Source organism: Perissodus microlepis, chromosome 3 (genome assembly GCF_051167445.1).
Source record: "Perissodus microlepis isolate ML-2025 ecotype Zambia chromosome 3, ASM5116744v1, whole genome shotgun sequence".
NCBI lineage: Eukaryota > Metazoa > Chordata > Actinopteri > Cichliformes > Cichlidae > Perissodus > Perissodus microlepis.
Window position 1 is genome coordinate 1,432,820 of NC_140463.1, and position 24,700 is coordinate 1,457,519.

Below are 24,700 nucleotides of genomic sequence, written 5' to 3' on the forward strand. Positions count from 1 at the left end.
TGTGCGTTCGCATATCGTTTGATTGACAATAGCCTACAGCCAGTCAGGACGCAGAAAAAAAAAAGATCCACGAAACAGCAAAGCCGCGAAAAGTTATAGCGAGGGACCACTGTACTGCACTGTTCTGCTGGTGAGTTGCACAGCAACCCAATAATTTATATGCGCAAAGATGCGGACGTTTCGTTTCAATAATGAGCCGCAGTCTGCCTACAACAGCGCAAAGCGGGTTAAAAGCGAGCAGAGCGAGCATCCCACTAACAAACCTTATGTGTAAAAACAGGTTTTACTCGTTGAGCTGAAGAATCGGTGTTTGTTTATCAGGGTGAAGTGCTCTGTTGGAGGCTGATGGCGCTTTGTGGCCGTTTTACGACTCCTGCCGGAAACAGCTGTTTTATTATATGTAACCCGAGATCTGTGTGTAACAGCTGGACTTCTGAACATATGAATGTAGGACAACATACGATTCATGACTTTTGATCATGAATCGACCTCTTTTCATTAAGTTACTGTGCCAGGTGCGTGAGTGCGGTTTTTTTTTTTTGTTAACCGCAAACTAATGTGGGTTGGGCTTCCTGCTCAGCGTTTACTTCCACTTTCCTGAACTTCGTGGTTGACTATTGCTGTTCGTCTTCGTGTGAATCTCCGTGTTAAGGTAACAGAAGCTGTCTGTGTTTCTTTTCTCTCTCTCGTTAACATCAGCTGTTTGTAGATTAGTTCCAGCACAAATCTGCCGCTTCATAGAACTCACACGGACTCACAGCTCAAAGTGTGAAGAAGGGCGAGGGCGAGTACACTTTTGCGTGTATATGTGTGTGCGCGTGCGCGTGCATGTACGTAGAATATGCCAACGAGAGCAGCAGCAGAGTTAGTTGATGTTCAGCAGCTGAACTCAGAGTCGTTGTTACTGTGGATCTACTTTATAATGACTGAATGCAGATTTTCCTGCCTCAATCAGTCGAGGAGGAAACGGAGAGGAGCCGCTGCTCTCCCGCTCCTTGACCCACTAAATGCGGCCTGAGCTCGAGCAGAGAGCCGCTGGAGAGACTCTGAGGTCCGGGTGTTATTAACACTGCGGACGGAGAATGTACAGGGAGCCACAGCGGACTCTATATAGTCATTATTTACTGGATATTTGGCTCAGATACAGATTAAACATCAAGACATAAGATTAAAAAATACTGCGTCACAAACTGTTGGCTCTGCTCCAACAGGAAGCCATTTTGACTTCTCCTGCACAAAGGAGACATTTTACAACTTCAATCTGTCTCAGCAGCACAAAGCAGTTAAATACAGTCACACTTTTGACTTACAAGTCACACGATGAAACAGTTCAAACAACAAATATTGTTTTATTTACCCCTCCCCATGAGTATGAAAATACTTTAAAAAATATTATTACTTTTACAATAGTAAAGATATTGTACAATACTGCCATTTTTATTTATACAGAAATAGTCTACTCACCAGTTATTAGCTTGTATCCGTACAACACAGACATAATTTGAGTCAAAGTGCAGATGTTACAAAAGTTTCATTGTATTTCTGTCTTACAAAGGGAAAATGAAACAATTTATACCAAATAATATTTTTAACATGTAGATATGGTACAGATAAGACCATTTTAATTCTAATCTCACTACAGTAAATGTGGTCTGCAATTTGCATTTTAACATCATATGGAATAAATGTGAGTGAAACAACACAATTTTTGAAAATCTTCAAGCTGTTTAAGAAAAGATTTGAGGATTGCCGAGTTGCACCTGAATGCAGCACATCGTCCACTTTAGCACCGGCACTTTCTGAGCTTGCTCCTCTCTGAAGTGTAGATGTGGTGAGCAGGTTCCGCAGCAGACCATGTGGAAACTAGCTTTGAAAAAACATTTGACTATTCAAATGAATAAATAAATAAATAAGGATGATGCATATGAGCAACCACATATGCAGAGTAGCTTACAGTCATAGAGAAATATATCCAGGGCTATGCAAGTGCAAAAACATGAAATCTAAGGTAAACTGACCTTCACCTAAAGACATTTATGCACAAAGGCACTAAGCTGTGAGTGCACAATTGCCTCACAACACATTTCCATTTGTGTTACCATTTTCAAGTGAATCAGTGTGTGTCAGTGAATGCATCGTGTGTGCTTCACGGCTCCATCTAGTGGACTGATAGTAGAGCAGCTGATGGCAGCTTCCTCTGCCTCACACTGCTGTCTGACTGCATTCAGCTGACACTGAGATGAAGCAGGAAAGAAGCAGCTGATATTTGGACAGCACACAGTTGATGTGCACATGAATGATTTGTGTTTCCTCTGCAGGTGAAGGTAGAAAGTGTGTGTGAGCTGATGTGAATTGAGCAGCATGGATCAGTGTGAGGACAGAGAGGAGGGAGTCCCTCCCTCTAAAACCACTCTGTGTGGGGAACATGAGAGCCAGACCAAAGCTCAGAGGTGAGATGACCATCTCTAACTGTCCATGACTCTTCTCCATGTCACAGCTCAGCACTCACATCACTGCTCCATCATTGTTCACAGGAAGAAAGTTGTATCCCGCCGTACATCCTCCGAGAGCGACTGCAGCGATCATGTTAAACCATTGTCTCCCAACAGGTGAAGTTCTGTGTCTAAATATTGTTGGTAACTCAGTGTTTGTGAATAAATCCTCCATCATGTTTAACATCAGCTCAGAGAATTTGTTCTTTGAATGACTGATGCTTTAGGTGCTTTAGGTGATGAGCACAGATATAATGTTTAACTATCCTATCTGTAATATCATTTTAAAGTATCAGGATCCCTGAGATCCCTCATGTTGTAATACCCAACGTGCCAGATGTACCAAGGTAAAATGATGCTGTTCAAAAAGCACAACATATACCACAGATGTAATGTGTTTGTAAATGTTGTTGGTAATTCAGTGTCTTTCTGCTCTTATTGATCCAAATATTTCTGATCAGTGTTTCTCAGTGATTTTGGTCTCCATGGTAACCATTCAATTCCAGTTCTATTTTCTTCAGGAATAACTGTGATTCCTCATTTAGCTAACATAGTCTTGAACACATGGATTTTTCTTGAAGCAGGGACCAATTCATGCACCATCATTTTTTTCTTCTGTAGTGGAACAGTGACAGGATGTGATGAGATTCTTGCTCCTACAGTTCAATGTTTTATAAAATCAAATGAATGAAAATTATGACAATGGAGAGAACAGAATCAAGCACAGATGCAAGCTTTTGAGAATAAGAGTTCACAAATTTTCAAAAACCACCAAGGTGCAAATATATATACAAGGTGTTGGGTGGTGGGGTCCAGGGCTCCAGGGATGGGGGGTAAATAGAATCTACAAAAGCCTAATTTTACCACGGTCTCACATGCACTCTTCTTCTGCTCACTCACGCTCACTGCACTCCATTCCACAATGTTGCACTTGGGAATCCAGGGAAAGGTTACACAAACAGGTCCAGGGAATCTATATACAGTGAAGAATGTTAGCATGAGTCAGAGATTCAGAAAAAGCACAAACTATGATTTGCCAAGGTTGCCAAACTCAGTTGGTTCAATGATCCAGTAATGAGATGCTCTGAGCCACAGCCTTGAGTAGTGGCCAAGGAAACCGGAATAATCAGCAACAGGTTGTGCCAGTCAGAGCAGGTGCGTGGGGCAAAAGGCAGGAGCCCAATAATGAGCACTACCCAGGCAGGCAGGAGACAGCTATAAAGAATCAAAACAAAAACAAAACTGTAGCCCAGCGTGAGCCAACCGGAGAAACACGGGGACGGTGACAAAATGTGTTCAGCTTACTGATGGAATCATACCTAGAATGCTATGTATGACCTTATTTCTTCTGTTGTTTTCTGGATGAGTAGGGTAAAGGTTTACAAATCTGAAGTCTGAATGCTAAACTGCAAAGACTGTCTGACTCCACAGGCCTTAGAATTTAAACAGGCTTAGGCATTTTAAAGCGTGAAATGTAATTTCTTAGTTTCTGTAATATCTTATTCTTATGTAATTTTGTCTGTCATGTTCTTTTTTTATTATTATTTCTTGAGCCAGATTCTATTAAACTACAGTTTTAAATTAATTTTACTAAAAATGTAAAATTTAACAAGAGTATATTTTCTCTTTTTTTTTTTTTCTTGGTTGTATATGGATGAACCTGAACCCAGCTGTGTGTCTTTAAACAGTGACGTTTCAAAGGGTATTGGTGTAGATTTTAAACGACAGTATAGACAGCTTGGTGCTTTACAGAAGTAAGTCTGAGTTTGTTTTCTAAATGAGACATTTTTTCTCATAAGTGATTTACAAAGACTTTGCTTGATTATGAGCTACTACCTTAATATTTGTTTTTGTTTTTTAATACTTATTTTCTTGAGCAAGATTTTATCAATCTACATTTTTTAAATGAATGTTATTGAAAATATGAACTTTAACAAGATGATTTTTTTCCAGGTTGTATCTGGATGCATTCCCTCCTGAACCCAGCTCTGTGTCTTTAAAGAGTGATGTGTCAAAGGGTATGGGTGTAGATTTTAAAGGACAAGGTTCTGATATACAGAGGTATGTCTGAGGTTCTTTTGTTTATGGGACCTATTTCATTAGTGCTGAGTTCCGATGTGATTTACAGAGGCTTTGCCTGATGTTGAGCTGCTACCATGATGTTGGGGTTTGTAAGATAAGTTAAAGATCAGTGATCTGTTTGTCTTCTGTTTCTTCACTCTCAGTAGTTCTACATTACGAGCAGAGTTAGAGTTGGCCTAGATCCTACAGTTTACCCACATAGGGTAAAGTTAGACTGTTTTTCTCCCAGAGTTTTTTTTCTTTTTACTGAGTCTATTTTTCCTGATCTATTCTATTCTATTCTGTCCCTCTGTAGTCGGTTATCTGTCTTGTTAATATAGCTTTTGTATCTTCTTTTGTAAGCTAACTGACTAATCATTTGTCATGTAAATCATATTTCAAACAAATTTGGATGTTTCCTCCAGCAGTATATTTTTCATACTGTGACTCCACTTTTTATTTCTTCATCTTTTATGAAGCTATTTACATTTTAAAAAATAATTTTATTGGAAATATGATATTTAACAAGAGTATTTGGGGATGTTTTCAGTTCTTTTTCCTTTGAGAATGACATGCCAAGGCAAATTGGTATAAATTTTAAATCAGGCATGTGTCGTCCTGCAGAGAAGTAATGTGTGTGTAAATGTTGTTGTGTTTGTGAATAAATCCTCCATTGTGTTTAATATCAGCTCAGCTCTGTTTCACACACATTTCTATGTTCATATGTGAAGCGGTGTGCGTTGGAGTGTTTCCACAAACACAGCAGTCAGTTGGATGTTGTAGGAGGTGTTTCTGTAGTGAAGAGGCTGAGTGTCTATAAGGCTACAGTTGCTCCAGCAGGGGTCTCCTTTGTGCTGTGCTTCAAACACAGTGTAGGGAGGAACTTCCACTCAGGTGTTAACAATTTCGTGAGCGTGACTCCACGTGAGTGCTGCTTTCAAAAACCATACAGTGTGTTCAGATCATACACACAGCAAGTATAAAAATGTAAATCACACAACAGTTGTTAAATACTACATCTAATAATTTAAGACACAGCATCCAGGGCATGTAGCTAACAGGAAATGTTTATTGTAAGTGCATTTAGCAAAATGTTTCTGCAGTTAGAGGGAAGACTGTGCTGAATGTGGATGTATGGAAAAAACAAAGAAAAGCACATCATTGTAAGTCACAAAGATTCAAAAGCTTGCCTTGGTGCGTGCTACATCTACAGGACTTCACCCACAGCGAAAGAGTGCTCTATTGGATTCATAAACGTGCTGGAAGCTGCAAGGAAAACGTTTATGAAGCTCTGGTTGGTCGTGCAGGCCTCATGTATCAGGACAGCACAGTGAAAGTTCACATTGTACCAAGTTATGACATATACAAATGTAAGGACATGTTCCGTGTTATGTGGCCTCAGGTTTCCATGATTATGGAGACCTTCCTCCCAGTGTCTATGGCTGCACAAAGGCTGACATTGTCACTGTGGTGGCCAGGGACCTCCACATTGGCACGTTTACCAGTTATATTCATCCTTTTTGCCAGATTGAACTCTGCTTCATCTATAAAAATAGATTCGTGGGGCTTTTCTTTGGGAATCTAGTTCTGACACTTTCCATAAACATAGATAAAAAGTAGTTTACCGTAAGTGATACAGAAAGACAAACTAATGAAATGGTGTATTTACAGGATACGCACTCCCAAATTATGTACATCACAGGATAGTTTACGGTACTGTAAAAGCAGAAAGTGCAACTATTTGCAACATTTTCCCGCCAGTGTTTATAATTTTGCAACACAAGTGTGAAATGTTTTTGTGACTGAGAATGCATTTAAAGTTGAGCAAAATAAGTATAGGCCACTGTTTTAAAGGGTGTATTGTCTGACTTTTGTGTAATTTCGTGTTCACTAAAATCCCATATTAGACACTATATTTTTGTACTTAACATGAGCACTTTTACAGTCTTTGATTATCCCAAGATCTCAGTCAGGTTTTGATATTTTCAGGGATAAATTGTTGTCAGTGAAATGTTTTGAGATTTTAATCACTTATTATTTCTGTTTTAATTTGGACCATCTGTCTCTGATTATCAACCTTTTAATATTTTTACATGAGTTTTACAGAAAAATGCATTTTCAGTTTGATTGTAATCTTTTTTTTTTCCTTTCATTAGGCATTTCCTAAAGCGCTCTCCTATACCTGAACCCAGCTCTGTGTCTTTCAAGAGTGATGTGTCAAAGGGTATGGGTGTAGATTTTAAAAGACGAAAGAAAAGTTATTTAAAGGGGTAAGAGTGAGGGTTTTTTTTTTATATACATGACCTTTTTTTTAATAAGTGATGAGTTCTGATGTGATTTACAAAGACTTTGCTTGATTATGAGCTACTACCTTAATATTTGTTTTTGTTTTTTAATACTTATTTTCTTGAGCTAGATTTTATCAATCTACATTTTTTAAATGAATGTTATTGAAAATATGAACTTTAACAAGATGATTTTTTTCCTGTGTTTCCAGGTTGTATCTGGATCCATTCCCTCCTGAACCCAGCTCTGTGTCTTTAAAGAGTGATGTGTCAAAGGGTATGGGTGTAGATTTTAAAAGACGAAAGCAAAGTTATTTAAAGGGGTAAGAGTGAGGGTTTTTTTTTTATATACATGACCTTTTTTTTAATAAGTGATGAGTTCTGATGTGTTTTACAAAGACTTTGCTTGATTATGAGCTACTACCTTAATATTTGTTTTTGTTTTTTAATACTTATTTTCTTGAGCAAGATTTTATCAATCTACATTTTTTTAAAATAAATTTTTATCGAAAATATGAACTTTAACCAGATTATTTTTTTCCTGTTTTTCCAGGTTGTATCTGAATCCATTCCCTCCTGAACCCAGCTCTGTGTCTTTAAAGAGTGATGTGTCAAAGGGTATGGGTGTAGATTTTAAAGGACAAGGTTCTGATATACAGAGGTATGTCTGAGGTTCTTTTGATGTGATTGGACTTCTTGTGATTTGAAATTTTAAAATGAATTTTTCGGAAAATATGAATTTTAATAAGGGCATTTTTTTCCTTTTTTTTGCACAAACCATCCATTCTGTCCTACACCTGAACTCAGCTCTGGGTCTTTAAAGAGTGATGTCTCAAAGTGTATGGGTATAGATTTTAAAGAAGGACACCGTTTTCCTGCAGAAAGGTAATGCGTGTCTAAATGTTGTTCCTGACTCAGTGTTTGTGAAAAAATTCTTTTTCACAAACTTTTTTGTTCATATGTGAAGCTCAGCTGTTCAACTGTAGATGTTGGTCTCCATGGTGACCATTCAATAACAGCTTTACCTTCTCTATGAATATAAATCATTCCTGATATATTCCTTATTGGATGTTAGAGCAAATTTTAAATTCTGAATTTTAGCTACTGTTGATCTTGAATTCTTGATGGATCATTGTTTTATTTCTTTTATTTATCTTATTTTTCATCTATCATTACTTCGAGACTTGATTTTTACATGTGATCAATGTAGCGGCAATCCTCTGTCCTTCTTTGCCACTTGTGCATGATGTAAAGTTTCTGACTCGTGCCTTTCTTTGATCACTTGTATGCCTTTCGGTAGCCAAAAACGAGGCAAATGTAAAAAAGCAATAGATACGCACACCCCACTTTGCAGTTATTTATTTGTAAAAAATGTTTGGAAGCATGTATGATTCTCGTTCCACTTCTCACGTGTTCACCACTTTGTGTTGGTCTTTCACGTGGAATTCCAATAAAATTGATTCATGTTTGTGGCTGTAATGTGACAAAATGTGGAAAAGTTCACGGGGGGCCGAATACTTTTGCAAGCCACTGTAGGTTCCTCGCTCCCATAAACTCCTCTTAACTCAGTCCATCTACCTTTCCTAAACCTCTCCTTCAACTCACGAGTTGCCAAGTCAACAGTCCAAACAAAAAGTCCATACTAGCACAACAACCCGTAGCAAACAACAAATACTTGTGAGGAATTTCTCAGTCTAGGGATGCATTGTAAAGATTCCTTTCTCCGTCTTCTTTAATTAATTCCTGAATGTTACACTGTGCTACTAAAGGAATGTGTTATGCACATTTAGCACGTGGGGAAGAACTGACAGTAAAGAGTGGTTTGCATTCTTCTGACTCTTGTACAGATCAACTGTTCCACACAGATTTTAGTTTGTAATAATGCTACTGTCCCCTGGATAAATCCTGTGTGGCACCTAAATCCAAGTCATTGATCTTAATAGGCTTACTGTTTACAGAGCAAAAAGGATGTGAAACCTGAGTTCTCTCCTCCGATGTACTGGTTTTTGAGCTGCTCTTGGCAGAGGTGAAGTGGGTGCATCTTTAAAAATTGATTACAGAAAACTTTTAGATCACTCTGTCATTGCAGCATCACAGTAATTTGTCCTGCTTAGTTAATATGTCCAATTGTCATGGTCCTGGGTCGGTAACCCAGTGTTTCTGAGTTTTGTACCCTTTTTTTTAGTTTGGATTTCCTCATGGTTTGTCAATGTACTGTGTCTACCTCCCTAGCCCTTTAGTACTTCCTGAGTCCAGTTTTGGGTTTTGAAATGTGGCTTCCCTGTTTTCTGTATTTCCTGTTTTACTTTGATAGTCTCAGTCCTGTGTGTAGTGTGTCTGGTTTTGCTCCCCTTTGTCTCGTCAGCCCTGATTTGACCCAGCTGTGTTTCTCTCCTTCCTCTCATCCCCTGATTGCAGTAAAGCTGCAGAGTTCCAGATAGAAGCGTATTGTCATGATTTGTAACAGCAGATCATGTGGAGAGAGAGAAGGAGGACCCAAATGCAGACATTTGAGGCTTGAATAGCTGACTAAACCGGGCAAACTAAAGCAAAACTAAAACACAAAACACAGGGAAACCGGAACTAGCCCCTGACATGAGTAATTATAGTAATACTAACTGGAAATTATTGTATTCTGATTCTCATCCAAGAAGCTTCTTCAGTTCTAAGAGCAAATGATGAAGAGTCATAGAGTTTTAACCCTATGGGAGTGTCCTCTTTCAAGGATACCAGTATTCACATTTTGGACAGAGAAGAGCGATAGCGAGGAGTTAAAGAAGACTTCTATGTCCCCTGTAAACAGCCATCTTTGAACAGAGGTGGTGGCGTACAACACAGACTGTCTGCCATCTATAATCCAGTTTTGAGATCCCTTTAGAGACATCTTAACGCCTACTCACATCCTGGGCCTTTTGACCTCAGGAAATGACATGATAGGGTGGGGCTCTCCACTATTCGAATTTAGAATTGAAGACGTTTCTCGGGTGGGAGGTGAAACGTCTTCAAGCAACTTAAAAAAGTCCAGACACTTTTCTTTCCAAGTTCCTTAGACACTTGGAATGGTTGTACAATTGGTTTGGTTCCAGTGATGTACTTAATGATCATGGTGATTCTTTGTTTCCTCCACAGAGTGGACCAGGAAAGCTCAGAGGTTCCCAGTGGTCAGTCTGCCCAGCAGCATCAAACACAGCTGGACTCCATATTTATGGTCTGTACATGTGCAACAACTACTTTTACATCTATTCTGTTGACAGTCATCTCCATGCTGCTCTTTGTAGACCAGTGGATTGTTAGAGTGTCCAACATGGATATGATGTTTGACTCCATGATTTCAGTCTGATTGGGTCATTCATAAAGTATTCTGTTCCAGCTGCTGGAAGACGACATCATCACTTTTGTGAAGAACGAGCTGAAGAAGATCCAAAAAGTCCTAATTTCAGATTTCCCAGAAAGCTTAGAGAATCAAAGGGAGGGTGATGAGAAGAGAAGGAGCAGCAGAGAGGCATTTGTGAAGATCACAGTGGACTTCATGAGGAGCAGGAAGCAGGAAGAGCTGGCTGACCGTCTGCAGAGCAGTAAGATGACTTCTCTGAAGCTGTTCTATTGCTAAATAAATGGAACATTTTAGTAATGCATAAGATGATGGACCAAAATGTATTGAAATGCTAATGCTTTAGGGAAATGGAATTGTGTCCTGTATTTTATAACTATTTGATGTCTCTGGTCTGTTGTTCTTTTAGAATATCCCAGTAGAGTTTGTCAGCATAACCTCAAATCTGCACTAAAGAAGAAGTTCCAGTGTGTGTTTGAGGGGATCGCTAAAGCAGGAAACCCAACCCTTCTGAATCAGATCTACACAGAGCTCTACATCACAGAGGGAGAGACTACGGAGGTTAATAATGAACATGAGGTCAGACAGATTGAAACAGCATCCCGGAAACTAGACAGACCAGAAACAACAATCAGACAAGAAGACATCTTTAAAGTCTCACCGGAAAGAGATGAACCAATCAGAACAGTGCTGACAAAGGGAGTGGCTGGCATTGGGAAAACAGTCTTAACACAGAAATACACGCTGGACTGGGCTGAAGACAAAGCCAACCAGGACATCCAGTTCATATTTCCATTCACTTTCAGAGAGCTGAATGTGCTGAAAGAGGAAAAGTTCAGCTTGGTGGAATTTGTTCATCACTTCTTTACTGAAACCAAAGAAGCAGGAATCTGCAGCTTTGAAGACTTCCAGGTTGTGTTCATCTTTGATGGTCTGGATGAGTGTCGACTTCCTCTGGACTTCCACAAAACTAAAATCCTAACTGACCCTAGAAAGTCCACCTCAGTGGATGCGCTGCTGATAAACCTCATCAGGGGGAACCTGCTTCCCTCTGCTCACCTCTGGATAACCACACGACCTGCAGCAGCCAATCAGATCCCTCCTGGGTGTGTTGACGTGGTGACAGATGTCAGAGGGTTCACTGACCCACAGAAGGAGGAGTATTTCAGGAAGAGATTCAAAGATGAGGAGCAAGGAAGCAGGATCATCTCCCACATCAAGACCTCACGAAGCCTCCACATCATGTGCCACATCCCAGTCTTCTGCTGGATCACTGCTACAGTTCTGGAGGATATGCTGGAAACCAGAGAGGGAGGACAGCTACCCAAGACAATGACTGAGATGTACATCCACTTCCTGGTGGTTCAGGCCAAAGTGAATAAGGTCAAGTATGATGGAGGAGCTGAGACAGACCCACACTGGAGTCCAGAGAGCAGGAAGATGATTGAGTCTCTGGGAAAACTGGCTTTTGATCAGCTGCAGAAAGGAAACCTGATCTTCTATGAATCAGACCTGACAGAGTGTGGCATCGATATCAGAGCAGCTGCAGTTTACTCAGGAGTGTTCACACAGATCTTTAAAGAGGAGAGAGGACTGTACCAGAACAAGGTGTTCTGCTTCATCCATCTGAGTGTTCAGGAGTTTCTGGCTGCTCTTCATGTTCATCTGACCTTCATCAACTCTGGACTCAATCTGCTGGAAGAAAAAACAACCTCCCAGGATTTTAAAAGACTAGAGTATGCAGGGACACAGTTCTACAAGACTGCATTGGACAAGGCCTTACAGAGTCCAAATGGACACCTGGACTTGTTCCTCCGCTTCCTCCTAGGTCTTTCACTGCAGACCAATCAGACTCTCCTACGAGGTCTGCTGGCATTTCCAGGAAATAGCTCACAGACCAATCAGGATACAGTCCACTACATCAAGAAGAAGATCAGTGAGAATCTGTCTGCAGAGAAAAGCGTCAACCTGTTCCACTGTCTGAATGAACTGAATGATCGTTCTCTAGTGGAGGATATCCAAAAATCCCTGAGATCAGGAAGTCTCTCCACAGATCAACTGTCTCCTGCTCAGTGGTCAGCTCTGGTCTTCATCTTACTGTCATCAGAAAAAGATCTGAATGTGTTTGACCTGAAGAAATATTCTGCTTCAGAGGAGGCTCTTCTGAGGCTGCTGCCAGTGGTCAAAGCCTCAAAGAAAGCTTTGTATGTGATCATTCCTTTGTTTTAAAAAGTTGTCCAGAAACAGATACATGCAAGGCAAAAAACTAAAAAAACAAAAACAAAATAGTTTGTGTGCTGGCCTCCTAAAAACCACAAACTATTGAATTAAAATAAAAACACTGGCTCTATACTGCAATGGTTAACTTTTTAATTTAAGAATGGAAAAGTTCACTGGTGTTATTCTAGCAGTAGATACATATCCTTGTCAAGTTAAATGAGGACGGCACATAAGGTTTACAAAATAATAATAAAAATAAAACAAACTGAAAAAAGAAGCACTGAAGAGTTACACCCATGAATATTTATCAGAGTGCCATCTAAATCCAGCCCATGGCGAGCCAATAGATAACATTTACTTCTCAAAAGTAATTAGAAATGAAAAGAACAATAACAGAAAAGATGTTTCATTGATCCCAAAAGCACATCAAACCTTCTACTGTTCTCTCCTCATTTCTCCTCAGATCGTCTCAGGTCTTTATTATCACTGCACTGCTCCTTTGAAGCTCTATTGTATACCCCGGCTCAACAGCTGCTTGCAAAATTAATAATATTCTTTATGTTGCCTGTGGGTTCCTCTTGACATATCTAAGAAAAATCTCACTTATTGATTGTTACTGTTTTGGGCCACTAAAATCCTCAATGGATGGTGTTCTGGAACTTTTACATGTGTCCCTGCTGCAACACTCCTGAATAAACTTAGTAGGTAAATGGCCTGCATTTGTATAGCGCTTTACTCAGTCCCTAAGGACCCCAAAGCACTTTACACTACATTCAGTCATTCACATGCTGGCAATGGCAAGTTACATTGTAGCCACAGCTGCCCTGGGGCGCACTGACAGAGGCTGCCACCGGGCCCTCTGACCACCACCAGTAGGCAAACATGGGGTTAGTATCTTGCCCAAGGATATTTGGCATGCAGCCTGGGATCGAACCACCGACCTTCTGATTAGTGGCTGACCTGCGCTGCCACCTGAGCTACAGCCACCCAGGTCATCATAGCAAGACTATAGAACTTGACTGCATGCTGAGATGGCAATTCAGCCATTTGATTCATGTTACAGCAGCTAGTGAGTGAATCTACATGGCACAATAAAAGTACTTTTATTAGTACCTTTTCCCAAATACTTACATTTACTTGCATTCAAGTAAATAAAATAAAATAAAAGTTTTCCTCATTTATTTTGGCAGTCTTTTTCCTCTTATGTTTGGTGTTTAGTTTTACTTCATTTTTTTGTTTTCTCTGTTTAGTTTCAGCTATGTTACCCACATATTTCCACTTCTCCCTGTTTGCCTAAGTTCTTTGGGGTGTCATACTATTTTCCTGCAATTTTAAAAAAGTGGGAAGTCCTTTCAGTTATTTTGTGGCTTAATGGACTAATCAAATAAATAATATTTGTATTTTATTAATGAGCAGTAATAGTCCAAAGAAAAAACCAGGTCTATCAAGATTAACCTCATTGGTTTTGAACTGCATACAATATGTCAAAGAAAATAAACACTTTCGATGTATTTCTATGCATTTATACCACACATACAGATACAGTGGGGAACCATGCATGTAGAGACTATCCGTTCATTTTTTCTCCATTGCACAAAGAAACAGCAGCTGGAAATATAGTTCATATTTTTACTCATCACACCAGAACACAGATTTCCACTAGTCTAATCTCCTTTCTTTGTATTTCTTGGACACAAAGAACAATCTTGTCTCGATTTACTATTTAAGGTAATTTCATCTGATCACAGATGTTTATTTGTTTTTATTTTTGCAGACTGGGTGACTGTAACCTCTTTGATAAAAGCTGTGGCAATCTGTCCTCAGTTCTCAGTTCACGGTTCTCTAGTTTGAGAGAATTGGACCTGAGTAACAACAACCTGCGGGACACAGGAGTGAAGCTTCTGTTTGCTGGACTGCAGACACATTGTGAACTGGAAATTCTAAGGTCAGATTTTTACATTAGTGATCATTTAATATCTGAAATAGATTATTGCACAAATACCTGACCTTTGTAGAATTGTCAGGTTGCCTTTTATTTGATTTTTTGGTTGACCATAGGCTTTAAACTACTGTTAAAAGGTTTTTCATACATTTTCCACATTTTTTGTTTGTTAAAAGAAAACTACTTCATATACTAGTCAGTTTAAAGATTTAGGACTATTTTGTATCGCTAACATAATTGGTATTATTGGCTCATTTTTCATTGCAATGAAATGCTTGCAGTTTTGGAACTCGGCACATGAAAGCTGAATTCCCTGCCTACCACATATGCAGGGCTCTAGACTAACTTTTTGCCACGGTTGCACCGGTGCGCCTGACTATAAAAGGTTAGGCGCATCGGCACAAAAGTTAGGCGCACTCAAATTTTTAAACCGCATCACTTAACACCGCAGTTTTAAATGTGCACTTTTTGGGGGGAGGAAATTGCAGTCCATACAGACAATATTCATTTCTAAATGATTAATTAACAATCACAATGAAAGTGTTTTGGCAATATTGTAGAAAATGTTAATCATCATCTCGGCCTCCTCTGAAGAACTGTTTGCTGTTGCATGCTGCTGAAAGGCAGTGGGGAGAAGGGACACTTGGGCAGTGTATTTATTGCAGCATATAATGTGTTTCTGGATACCCTGTGCTTTTTCAGCGTTCAAAGATTGATGGCTCCGTGTTAGAGCTGGTTATGAATTTCAGACGGATCAGGCCTTAACTTAACAAAAAAGTTATCAATAGTTCTTTTCTTCTTTTCTTATTACCCACAGCTACATCCACTTCTGTCAGGCCAAGGTTGCTCACTAGGACTTGGTATCATCACTGATTTCTATATTCCATTCTATTCCAGTTCTCAAAGTCCTGATTCGATTCACTTTTGCTTCAGACAGTCAGAAATATTATAATTTTGATCATTTATCAGTACTGATACATGTGAGATTTCATCAGAATTGTGAACAACAAACACAAAGCGCGGACCCACCAACGGATCAGAAGCAGTGAGATGTGGCTTTTTCACCCGACGGCACAGACATGGACACGGACACGGTCGGGGTTGGAAGCCGGCAGCTCACAGATTCTGATGTTTTGGCGGGTCACTGCTTTGCGTTTACGCGTTTTGTGCGCTAGATTCTGAGCTGCAGGTTTTATCTCTCTCCAAACAATATTGAGTAATCCAGCAGCAAAAGAAGATCCAAACTTAAACATCGTCATGAATTCCCTCTTACTTTTGCTGTTCTGCTTCCACCACGATAAAATTACACTTCATGCAGAGCTCTCTCTCTCTCTCAGTATACTTCAAGAACACTTTCCCGTCTAAAAATCTGTTTTCTGCATTATTCGCTTGCTTGTTAGGCACAAGTCTACCGTTGTTTACAGCACTGTCAGCTGCTGTTTTTTTCCTTTTACTTACTTCCTAAAATAAAACCTCATTTCTGCTGTTGAATAGGCTACGGAACAAATTTAAACTTTTTAAAATTATGCAAAATTGCAAAATGCTTAGCTGTGTCTATAAAACCTCTGTAACTTTGCTCTGCTTCACTTCAGCAGCATCAGGTAATGTTCGTATGTTGATTAATGGTTTTCTTTCGTTTTTGATCTACTGCAGAATATTTTTATAAAATCGCAAGGCCGGGAAATCGCCTTCATGTTTTTCTGTGTTTTATCCTCAGCTACTCTGACACAAAGGCATCTGCTGTGATGCTTACACCTTTGATAAAGTCTCACAAGTGTCACCTTTCTTTTTATCGAAATAAAAATATGGAAATGTACTGATGCATGATCTGAATTATAATATTTCTGACTGTCCTGGAGCAAAAGTTCCAGGACGTAGCACATCATTATATAGCAGCTAGTCCAAGTTCAACTCCACCATTGTCAGGTCCCAAATCCAGGATGAGAAAGGAGGAGGGTTGGGTGTCGGGGCTAGCAACCCCACCTTTTAAAAATAAGCTATAGAAACTGCAACAACAAGTACATTCCAACAACTGCCTGGACGGGAAGACTCCTCTTCAGTTGCTCTCATGACGCATGCTGGTGAAAGCCTTCGGGAAGCCAGCTTGCGGACAAGTCTTATTACGACCAAGGCCAAGACCAGGATAGGGACCTGGAACATCGGAACCCTGTATGAAAGCAGCAAGCCAGTGCAGGTGGCCAGTGAGATTAGAAGATACAGCATCAAGGTCCTCGGACTATGTGAGACCCGATGGAATGGAAGCGGCCAGACCAGACTGTCTTCAGGCGAAACCATAACCTACTCCGGGCACGAAGACGCAGACCCCGGTCATACTACTGTTGGCGCCAGAGGCTACGAGGGCACTGATGGCATGGGAACCCGTCTCACCAAGACTTATGAACCCAGGTTCAACTCCAAGGGCAGGAAGATCACCATCATCCAATGCTATTCACCCACTAACGCAGAATACTTTTACAGTTCCTTGCAATCCCTTTTCGACCGGACTCCAAGATGAGACATAAAGATCGTCATGGGCAACTTGAATGCGAAGGTGGGAGGCGACGACACCGACAGAGAACTCATCATGGGCAGACACGGCATAGGCACCTGCAACAAGAACGGAGAGTTGTTCACAGACTTCTGTTCCTTCAATGACCTAGTCATAAGTGGCACCATCTACCCAGGCAGGAAGATCCATAAGACAATGAGTGCTAGACGGGACAAAAGACAATTTGTGTACACTATGACAGAAGAGGCAGAAACAGCAGCCAAGCAGAACAACATGAAGAGAGTGTATGAGATCACCTGGAACTTGTCAGGAAAGATTTTCAACCCAAGTAAGCCATTTAAGGACAAGAATGGGAAAACCATCACAAGTGACGAAGAACAAAGAAGATGATGGATGGAACATTTTGATGAGATCCTGAATCGATCACCACCGCAAACAATTCCTAGCATACCACCAGCAGAAGAGCCCCTCTGTATCAATACCAATCCACCAACCAAGGCAGAGATCACCAAAGCCATCAAGTCCTTGAAAAATGGAAAGGCACCAGGGCCTGACGGCATCCTTCCAGAAGCTCTCAAGGCAGACGCAGCAGCAGTTGCAGAGATGCTACATCCTCTCCTAGTGAAGATATGGGAACAGGAGCAAGTCCCTGTCGACTGGAAGCTTTGGTACCTGGTGAAGCTCCCCAAGAAAGGCCTATCCCAGTGCGGCAACTGGCGAGGAATTATGCTGCTGTCCATCCCCAGCAAGGTGTTGACCAGAATCCTCTTAGAGAGACTGAAGCAGGCACTGGACAAGAGACTGAGATCATAGCATCTATCAAGAAAGATCATGTACAGACCACATCGCCAGTCTGCGCATCATTATCAAGCAGTCTCTTGTACACAACCTTCGTCGACTTTGAAAAAGCCTTCGACAGCGTCGACAGGGAGACGATGTGGAAACTGATGCAGCACTACAGAATCCCACAGAAGCTCATCAACGTCATCCAACAGCTTTATGAAGACTCGTCCTGCCAGATCATCCACAATGGAAAACTGACCAACCCCTTTGCAGTGAAAACCAGAGTGAGGCAAGGCTGCATGCTGTCACCAACAATCGTCCTGATCGTCATGGACTGGATCATTAGAAGAACCACAGAGGGCAGCAACACCGGTATCCAGTCGACCCTCACCAAACAGCTGGAGGACCTGGATTTTACAGCCTTCTGTCCCATAAGCAGCAACATGCACCGTCCAAGCTTACCTGGCTTGCTGAGGAAGCAGAAAAGACCGGCCTGAAGATCAATGTCAGAAAAATGGAGGTGATGCGGCTGAAGAAGAACATCCACTGGAGCTACAGGGAGAAGACCTGGTGGAAACTGACCGCTTCGTCTACCTAGGAAGCATAGTCAACAGCAATGGCAGCACAGATGAAGACGTTAGGAGCCAGCTCAACAAAGCAAGGCTTGCATTCAACACCCTGCGACCCATCTTGAACTCCAAAGCCTTATCTCAGCGCAGCAAGATCCGCATCTTCAATACCAATGTGAAAGCAGTCCTCCTGTATGGGTCTGAGTGGTGGCGGGTGACCAACACCACTACCAGCAAGATACAGATTTTCACCAACAAGTGCTTGTGACACATCCTCAACATCAGATGGCCTGAGAAGATCTCAGACCTGTGGAAGAGAACCAGCCAGAACCCGGTTGGTCAAGATATGAAGAAGAGAAAATGGGGCTGGGTAGGCACACACTTTGAAAACCATTCGACAACGTCACAAGGCAAGCACTGGACTGGAACCCACAAGGAAAAGGAAAGTGGAGAGACCCAAACAGACATGGAGAAGATCTGTCGAGAGGGAAGTGAAGGCTGCTGGAATGACGAGGACCCAGCTGAAGAAAACGGCCCAGAACAGAGTCCGTTGGCGTGGTGTTGTTGCGGACCTATGCTCCACCAGGTGTCTACAGGAATACTGAAATGTGTGAAATTAACAATTAAATAAACAAAAGTAAACCACAATAAATTACAGGTAGCAATAAAATAAACTACTAACTCTTTTACGCTACGTCCACACCTACACGGGTATTTTTGAAAATGCAGCTTTTCTATGTCTTTGGGCCTTTCGTCCACATTTAAACAGCTTTTTAAATCACTGCAAAAGAAGATTTTTAAAACCTCCTGCCAGGTTGGAGATTTTAAAAATCTGTTTTCGCATTTACGTGTTGACGAGGAATATGGAGTTAGTCTCCCAACGTCAAAGGTGTGTGCCTTTTTTCACGTCCTGCTGTGCGCCACGTTATTATTTGCATGAGATGAATTGCAGAATGGGAGATAGAGACAAAATGCTGTTACTGTTAATCTGACTATCTGCAGTTTTTACACGTTTACACATACACACGCAGTTACTGTCCCTCCATTTAGAAAGGCAGAGTCGTCATAGTTGTCATTATTTTACGTGTAGTTGGTTTATTTTTTCCCCTGTGTAATAATATTCAATATTGCTATCAATAAATTTTTCAAAAAATGTCTCTCTGTGCAAAATGGGTTCAAAAACATAAACTGCTGTGGAATACTGTTTGTCCCTGATTTGGACAGGGCGAACAAGTTGTGTCAGGATCAGCCTGATGTTATTTGTATCCCACTCTAACTTTACTGTATAAAGAGCTAATAAAGAACATATTACTTTATCAATGTTTAATTATATAATTCATTATTAATAAGGGTGATATGGTAGTCTGTGTGGTCAGTCCACAGAAATGCTGGTTAGGTTAGCTGGTAGTTATAAATTGTCCATTTTTTTTGTGAATGTCAGCTGTGAAGTCAACTGGAAATGCCTCTTTTTCACTCATTTTTTTCTTAAAGAATGCTTTAAATGATCAAACTATTTGTTTTAGTCGCATAGCTTCAGTCATATCTTAATTTTGTTGTACACTGCTGTGACCTTACACCCAGCTGTAATGTCACAGCAGTGCACAGTTTGTCTCATTATCACTGAAATTTTGGCCTTTTTGCCACTTATAAATTAAATAAAATAAAATTAGAAGGAATGCATTTCGATAGATGTTATTATAGCTCACAAACTGTTGACAGGTGGATTGTTGTTTTGTGTGTCTGCAGTCTGTCAGGCTGTCTGATCACAGAGGAAGGCTGTACTTCTCTGGCCTCAGCTCTGAGCTCCAACCCCTCCCATCTGAGAGAGCTGGACCTGAGCTACAATCATCCAGGAGACTCAGGAATGAAGCTGCTGTCGGCTGTAGAGAAGGATCCACGCTGGAGACTGGACACTCTCAGGTATGGAGAGAATGTCTGATAGAGGAGGAAGAACTGGAAACATTTCCTGTGTCCTTCACTCACTTCCTTAAAGTTACTTTTATTCAACCAGCAAGTTTGTTGGGGGGTTTTTGACCGGAAAAGACACCGGTGACTCCTAAACGGTAACAAGACGATGTACAAGAAGCATCATTGTGAAAAAAAAAATCTCAGCTTTTATTTACATTTGAGCAAAAAGTTCCATGTCCAAAACAAGTCTTTACCATTTCAAATAGTCCAAGCTCTTCTCAAGCATCCTGATTACCTGATTAACTGAGAAGAGCTGTTTTAACAAATTTCAACAGGTAAAAACAGCATCTCTCTGCAGTTGGTTTGTAGACAGTCACAGCTAAGAAAAAGGAGCTCAGTAAGGACCTGCGGCTGCGCATTGTGGCTGATCACAAGTCAGGAAAGGGCTACAAGGCCATATCTAAATGTGTTCAACTTCCAGTGGCTACAGTCCAAAGTATTATTAAAAAATACAAGATGTTGGTTGGAAGCCAAAAGTGACACCTGTGCTGGCCAGGAGGATAGTAAGAGAGAGGTGAAAAAGATTCTAAGGATCACCACCAAGGCCATCCTGGTGAATCTGGGCTCTGCTGGTGCCAATGTCTCAAGGCAGACAGTGCAACAGACACTGCACACTGCTGAGTTCCACGGATGCAGACCAAGGAGGATGCCAGTTCTCCAGAGAAGACACACAAAAGCCCACTTAGCCTCTGCAAATGCTCATCAGGCCAAAGAAGATTTCTGGTCTACTGTGTTACAGTCAAATGAAACAAATAATAAATTGTTTGGCCACAATGATGTTTCCTTCATTTAGCATTAAAAAAAGGAGAACCCTTCAACCCTAAGAACGCCATCCCCACTGAGTGTTTTTTAGCCAATGGACCTAAGTCCATTGGCTAAAAATGGACTTAGGTCATACCAGTATGAATAATTTAGGACATGGCACTTTTTGCTCAAATGTAAATAAAAGCTGAGAAATAATGATGTAAATCATCTTATTATCTTTTGGGAAAGACCTCTGTCATTTCTGGTCAAAACAAAACTTGCTGGTTGAAAATTTGCCAGGAGTATGAATTATTATGGCCTTCACTGTATTATTTAAAAATAAAGTCTTACAGCTGTTTATTTTAGCATCTTTTTTTCATTGCTTATTTCATAACCTTATTTATAATGTGCATTTGAACAAGTGGAATCTGTAGTTTCAAGGATGCAGGGTATTCCAATCGTTTCACATTGAAACAAAAACCTGATTCTGTTCATCTGGACGTAGCGTTTTCAGTGGGAGAAACGTTTCGTCACTCATCCAAGTGACTTCTTCAGTCTCAGCTGACTGCAGGTTTCCCCAATCTTATAAACAGTACATTTGCATAATGATTGAAACCAACCCACTGAGGGAACAATGGGCTGTGAGGTCAGTTCCTTAATCATTTATTTGGTTCAATTAATTATTGAATCATAAATAATTAATTCTGTTGATTGCGTATTCATCAAGACATAGACCTAAGTTTAAAATTCACCAAAATTCACCAACACTGCTAAACATTGTCAACCGCTCCACATTTTTCCTCTCTTTACTTGGATAGTGCCTGCTTGGAGCACCAAAGGACTCTGTCTTGCCCTGGCAGTATGTCTCACCTCTCCTCCTCTTTAGTTTGTCTTATTATAAATTCACCACCATATTCTGTTATGGTTAACTTTTATTGATGTTACACAAGGTTTGTGGTCTTGCTACAGGATTCCAAAAACTGCATCTTGGCTGTTTACAAAAAGCTATTATTATCAACTGAGTGAGTGAGCATGCATGAACCGTGATGCATTCATACATTTACTATGATAGGTGAAGAAGTAATAGGTCTTTCAAGTCATGTATTTAGCAGTCAGTGGTTCTTTGTTGTTAGGCTAGCTGCACTCAAACGGGAAACTCTAGCTCCATCAAAAAGAACAAAAGCAGATAGGTGTCCTTTCCAGCTAAACAGAAGAGGAATATAAAGATAAGGAAGGTCACAGTTTGAATCAGTCATATTTCATTCAATACAGTGGTGTACTAACAGATCCAGGATCAGTCCAAATCATCAGCAGTTTGATCCATGTATGGATTGAAGTGTATTTGTGAAAATGTTGGACTGTTCCTCAGTGTGTAACAGTGTGTGTATGAGAGCCATGTAATGTCCATGTGTGCATGCTGACTGTGCTGCTCTGACCCCCCTCCTCCTTTCAGGGTGGAGCCTGCTGGAGTCCGATGGTTGAGACCAGGTCTGAGGAAGTGTAAGTGTGTTTTTAATGGGATTCATGAAAACAAAGCAGCACACATTCAACCATCTTCATCATGTCAGGAGTCATCATCAAAGTGTCAATCAATGAACGGATGATGGATCAATAACTGCAGCTGGATTGTGTTTGTTCTCTCCATCAGATTCCTGTCAACTCACAATCGACACAAACACAGTACACACAAACCTCCAACTGTCTGACAACAACAGGACTGTGAGATATGTGGAGGAGGTTCAGTCATATCCTGATCATCCAGACAGATTTGATGTTTGGTGGCAGCTGCTGTGTAGAGATTCTCTGACTGGTCGCTGTTACTGGGAGGTCGAGTGGACAGGAGATGTTTGGATATCAGTGAGTGACAGAAGAATCAGAAGGAAAGGATACAGTAAAGACTATGTGTTTGGATGGAATGATCAGTCCTGGAGTCTGAGCTGCTCTGATGGTTCTAATTCTGTCTGGCACAATAACAGAAAAACATCCTTCCCCCCATCCTCCTCCTCCTCCTCCTCTGTCTCTAACAGAGCAGCAGTGTATGTGGACTGTCCTGCTGGCACTCTGTCCTTCTACAGAGTCTCCTCTGACACTCTGATCCACCTCCACACCTTCAACACCACATTCACTCAACCTCTTTATCCTGGGTTTAGATTCTTGTCCCCTGGTTCCTCAGTTTATCTGTGCTGAGTTGAGGGTAAAGAGTGTCCTTTTGTTATGATTATTATTAGCTACCATTATTCCAGGATCCACATGTTGTTTTCCTGTCTTTTTCCAATCAAAGTTTCACAGTGAATGTCAGCATGTTATGTTTCTCCGAAGCTCAGTTCAGCTGCACTTGGTGTGCTGCACATGAGACGAACTGTGAAATAACAGAGGAATCACTGAGCTGCAGGAACCCAAAGCATGAATTTATGAACAGCTCAGAGACATTCACACATTATTGTCCAATGAACACAAAGTTATCCTGCAGCCAGACTTCATCCTCATTTCAACATTTACTGTCTTTAAGAATGATGAACAAGAACTCTGCAACTTTTTAACCTTTTAATTGTTTTGCATTGAAGTGCTCTTTATGAATGCACCAGGCCAAGAATTACAGAGGCAGCATACAATCTCAGCTTGTCTGTGGTGAGAAACTAAATGTTTTTCATGAAGCCTCAAAGAGGAATGAATCATTTTTAAAGTTTAGACCTGTGTGCGGTTGAAGGGATGGAGACTTTATCAGTGCATCTTGGTTCTGCTGTGGATGAAGCTGCAGAGAAAAAGAGATAAAAATACTTAAACTAAAACAATAAACAGACTGAGAGAAAATTAATTCTAACATTTGAAATGTGATGTATTTCTGCGATGGCTGATGCCTATTCCAGCTGAAATAAAAAAATATTTATGCTCGAAGCTCAAGAAATACCAAGGGCTCAGAGAAGAGCTCGAGAAAATGTGGACGGTGAAGGTAACAGTGGTCCCAGTGATAACTGGAGCACTAGGTGTGGTGACTCCCAGACTATATGGAGGACCACAAGAGTCACGCGCATTGAAATAAAAAATCTTGTGCTTAAATAATGAATTGTAGAATAAATTCAGCATTTGGAAATCTAAATTTGAATTCCAATTTAATAAACTGATTTTCAAAATGTTTTTTTAAATGGTGATTCCTCTTCTAATTTTAAAGTCCATTTCCCTTTCCTGTTTGCTCACGAATTAGCTTAACACTTGGATAAGCAGCTGGATTAGCAACTTCATTTTAAAAATAATTCTGCATATAATTCTAGACAAAGGGGAGTAGCAATTTTAATACATAAAAATATTAATTTCACAGTACTCGATACAGTTATAGATCCAGAGGGCAGATTCTTAATCATTAAACTATCTATACTTGATAAAAAGCTATGTATTGTAAGTGTATATGGTCCAAATGTTGATGATCCCTCATTCTTTCATGGCTTTTTCAGTACACTCTCTGAACACTTAGATGGCACACTTGTTCTTGGGGGCGACCTCAACCTTGGACTAAATGAAGAAATGGATAGGCTCAATACAGCAGGAACTCAGCGTAATTGGCAGTCCACAAATATAATCAAACAGTATATGAGCGACTTTGGTCTTTGCGATGCATGGCGCTCCCTTCACCCCACCAGTAAGGAATATTCTTTCTTCTCACATGTTCATCACTCCTACTCTCGTCCAGATTATTTTTTGGTCAGCAGCTCACTGCTGAGTGACATTTCAGACACTGAGATTCATCCTATAGCTGTCAGCGATCATGCTCCTGTATCTTTAACACTAATGCACAAGAATA

General features: G+C 40.5%; 1 protein-coding gene across 1 annotated transcript; it reads left to right on the forward strand.

The window, feature by feature from the left end:
* Nucleotides 1-522: 522 nt before the first annotated feature.
* LOC146389374 (NACHT, LRR and PYD domains-containing protein 3-like) lies at nt 523-24,047 on the forward strand. Its single transcript, XM_084910021.1, has 16 exons — nt 523-652; nt 2,319-2,450; nt 2,535-2,609; nt 4,163-4,246; nt 4,446-4,553; nt 6,710-6,823; nt 7,051-7,161; nt 7,392-7,499; nt 7,646-7,723; nt 9,968-10,046; nt 10,209-10,413; nt 10,579-12,373; nt 14,164-14,334; nt 19,939-20,112; nt 22,358-22,404; nt 22,553-24,047. Exons 2-16 carry the CDS (start codon nt 2,362-2,364, stop codon nt 23,089-23,091), a joined length of 3,777 nt encoding a protein of 1,258 aa, XP_084766147.1. The 5' UTR covers nt 523-652; nt 2,319-2,361; the 3' UTR covers nt 23,092-24,047.
* Nucleotides 24,048-24,700: the final 653 nt, after the last annotated feature.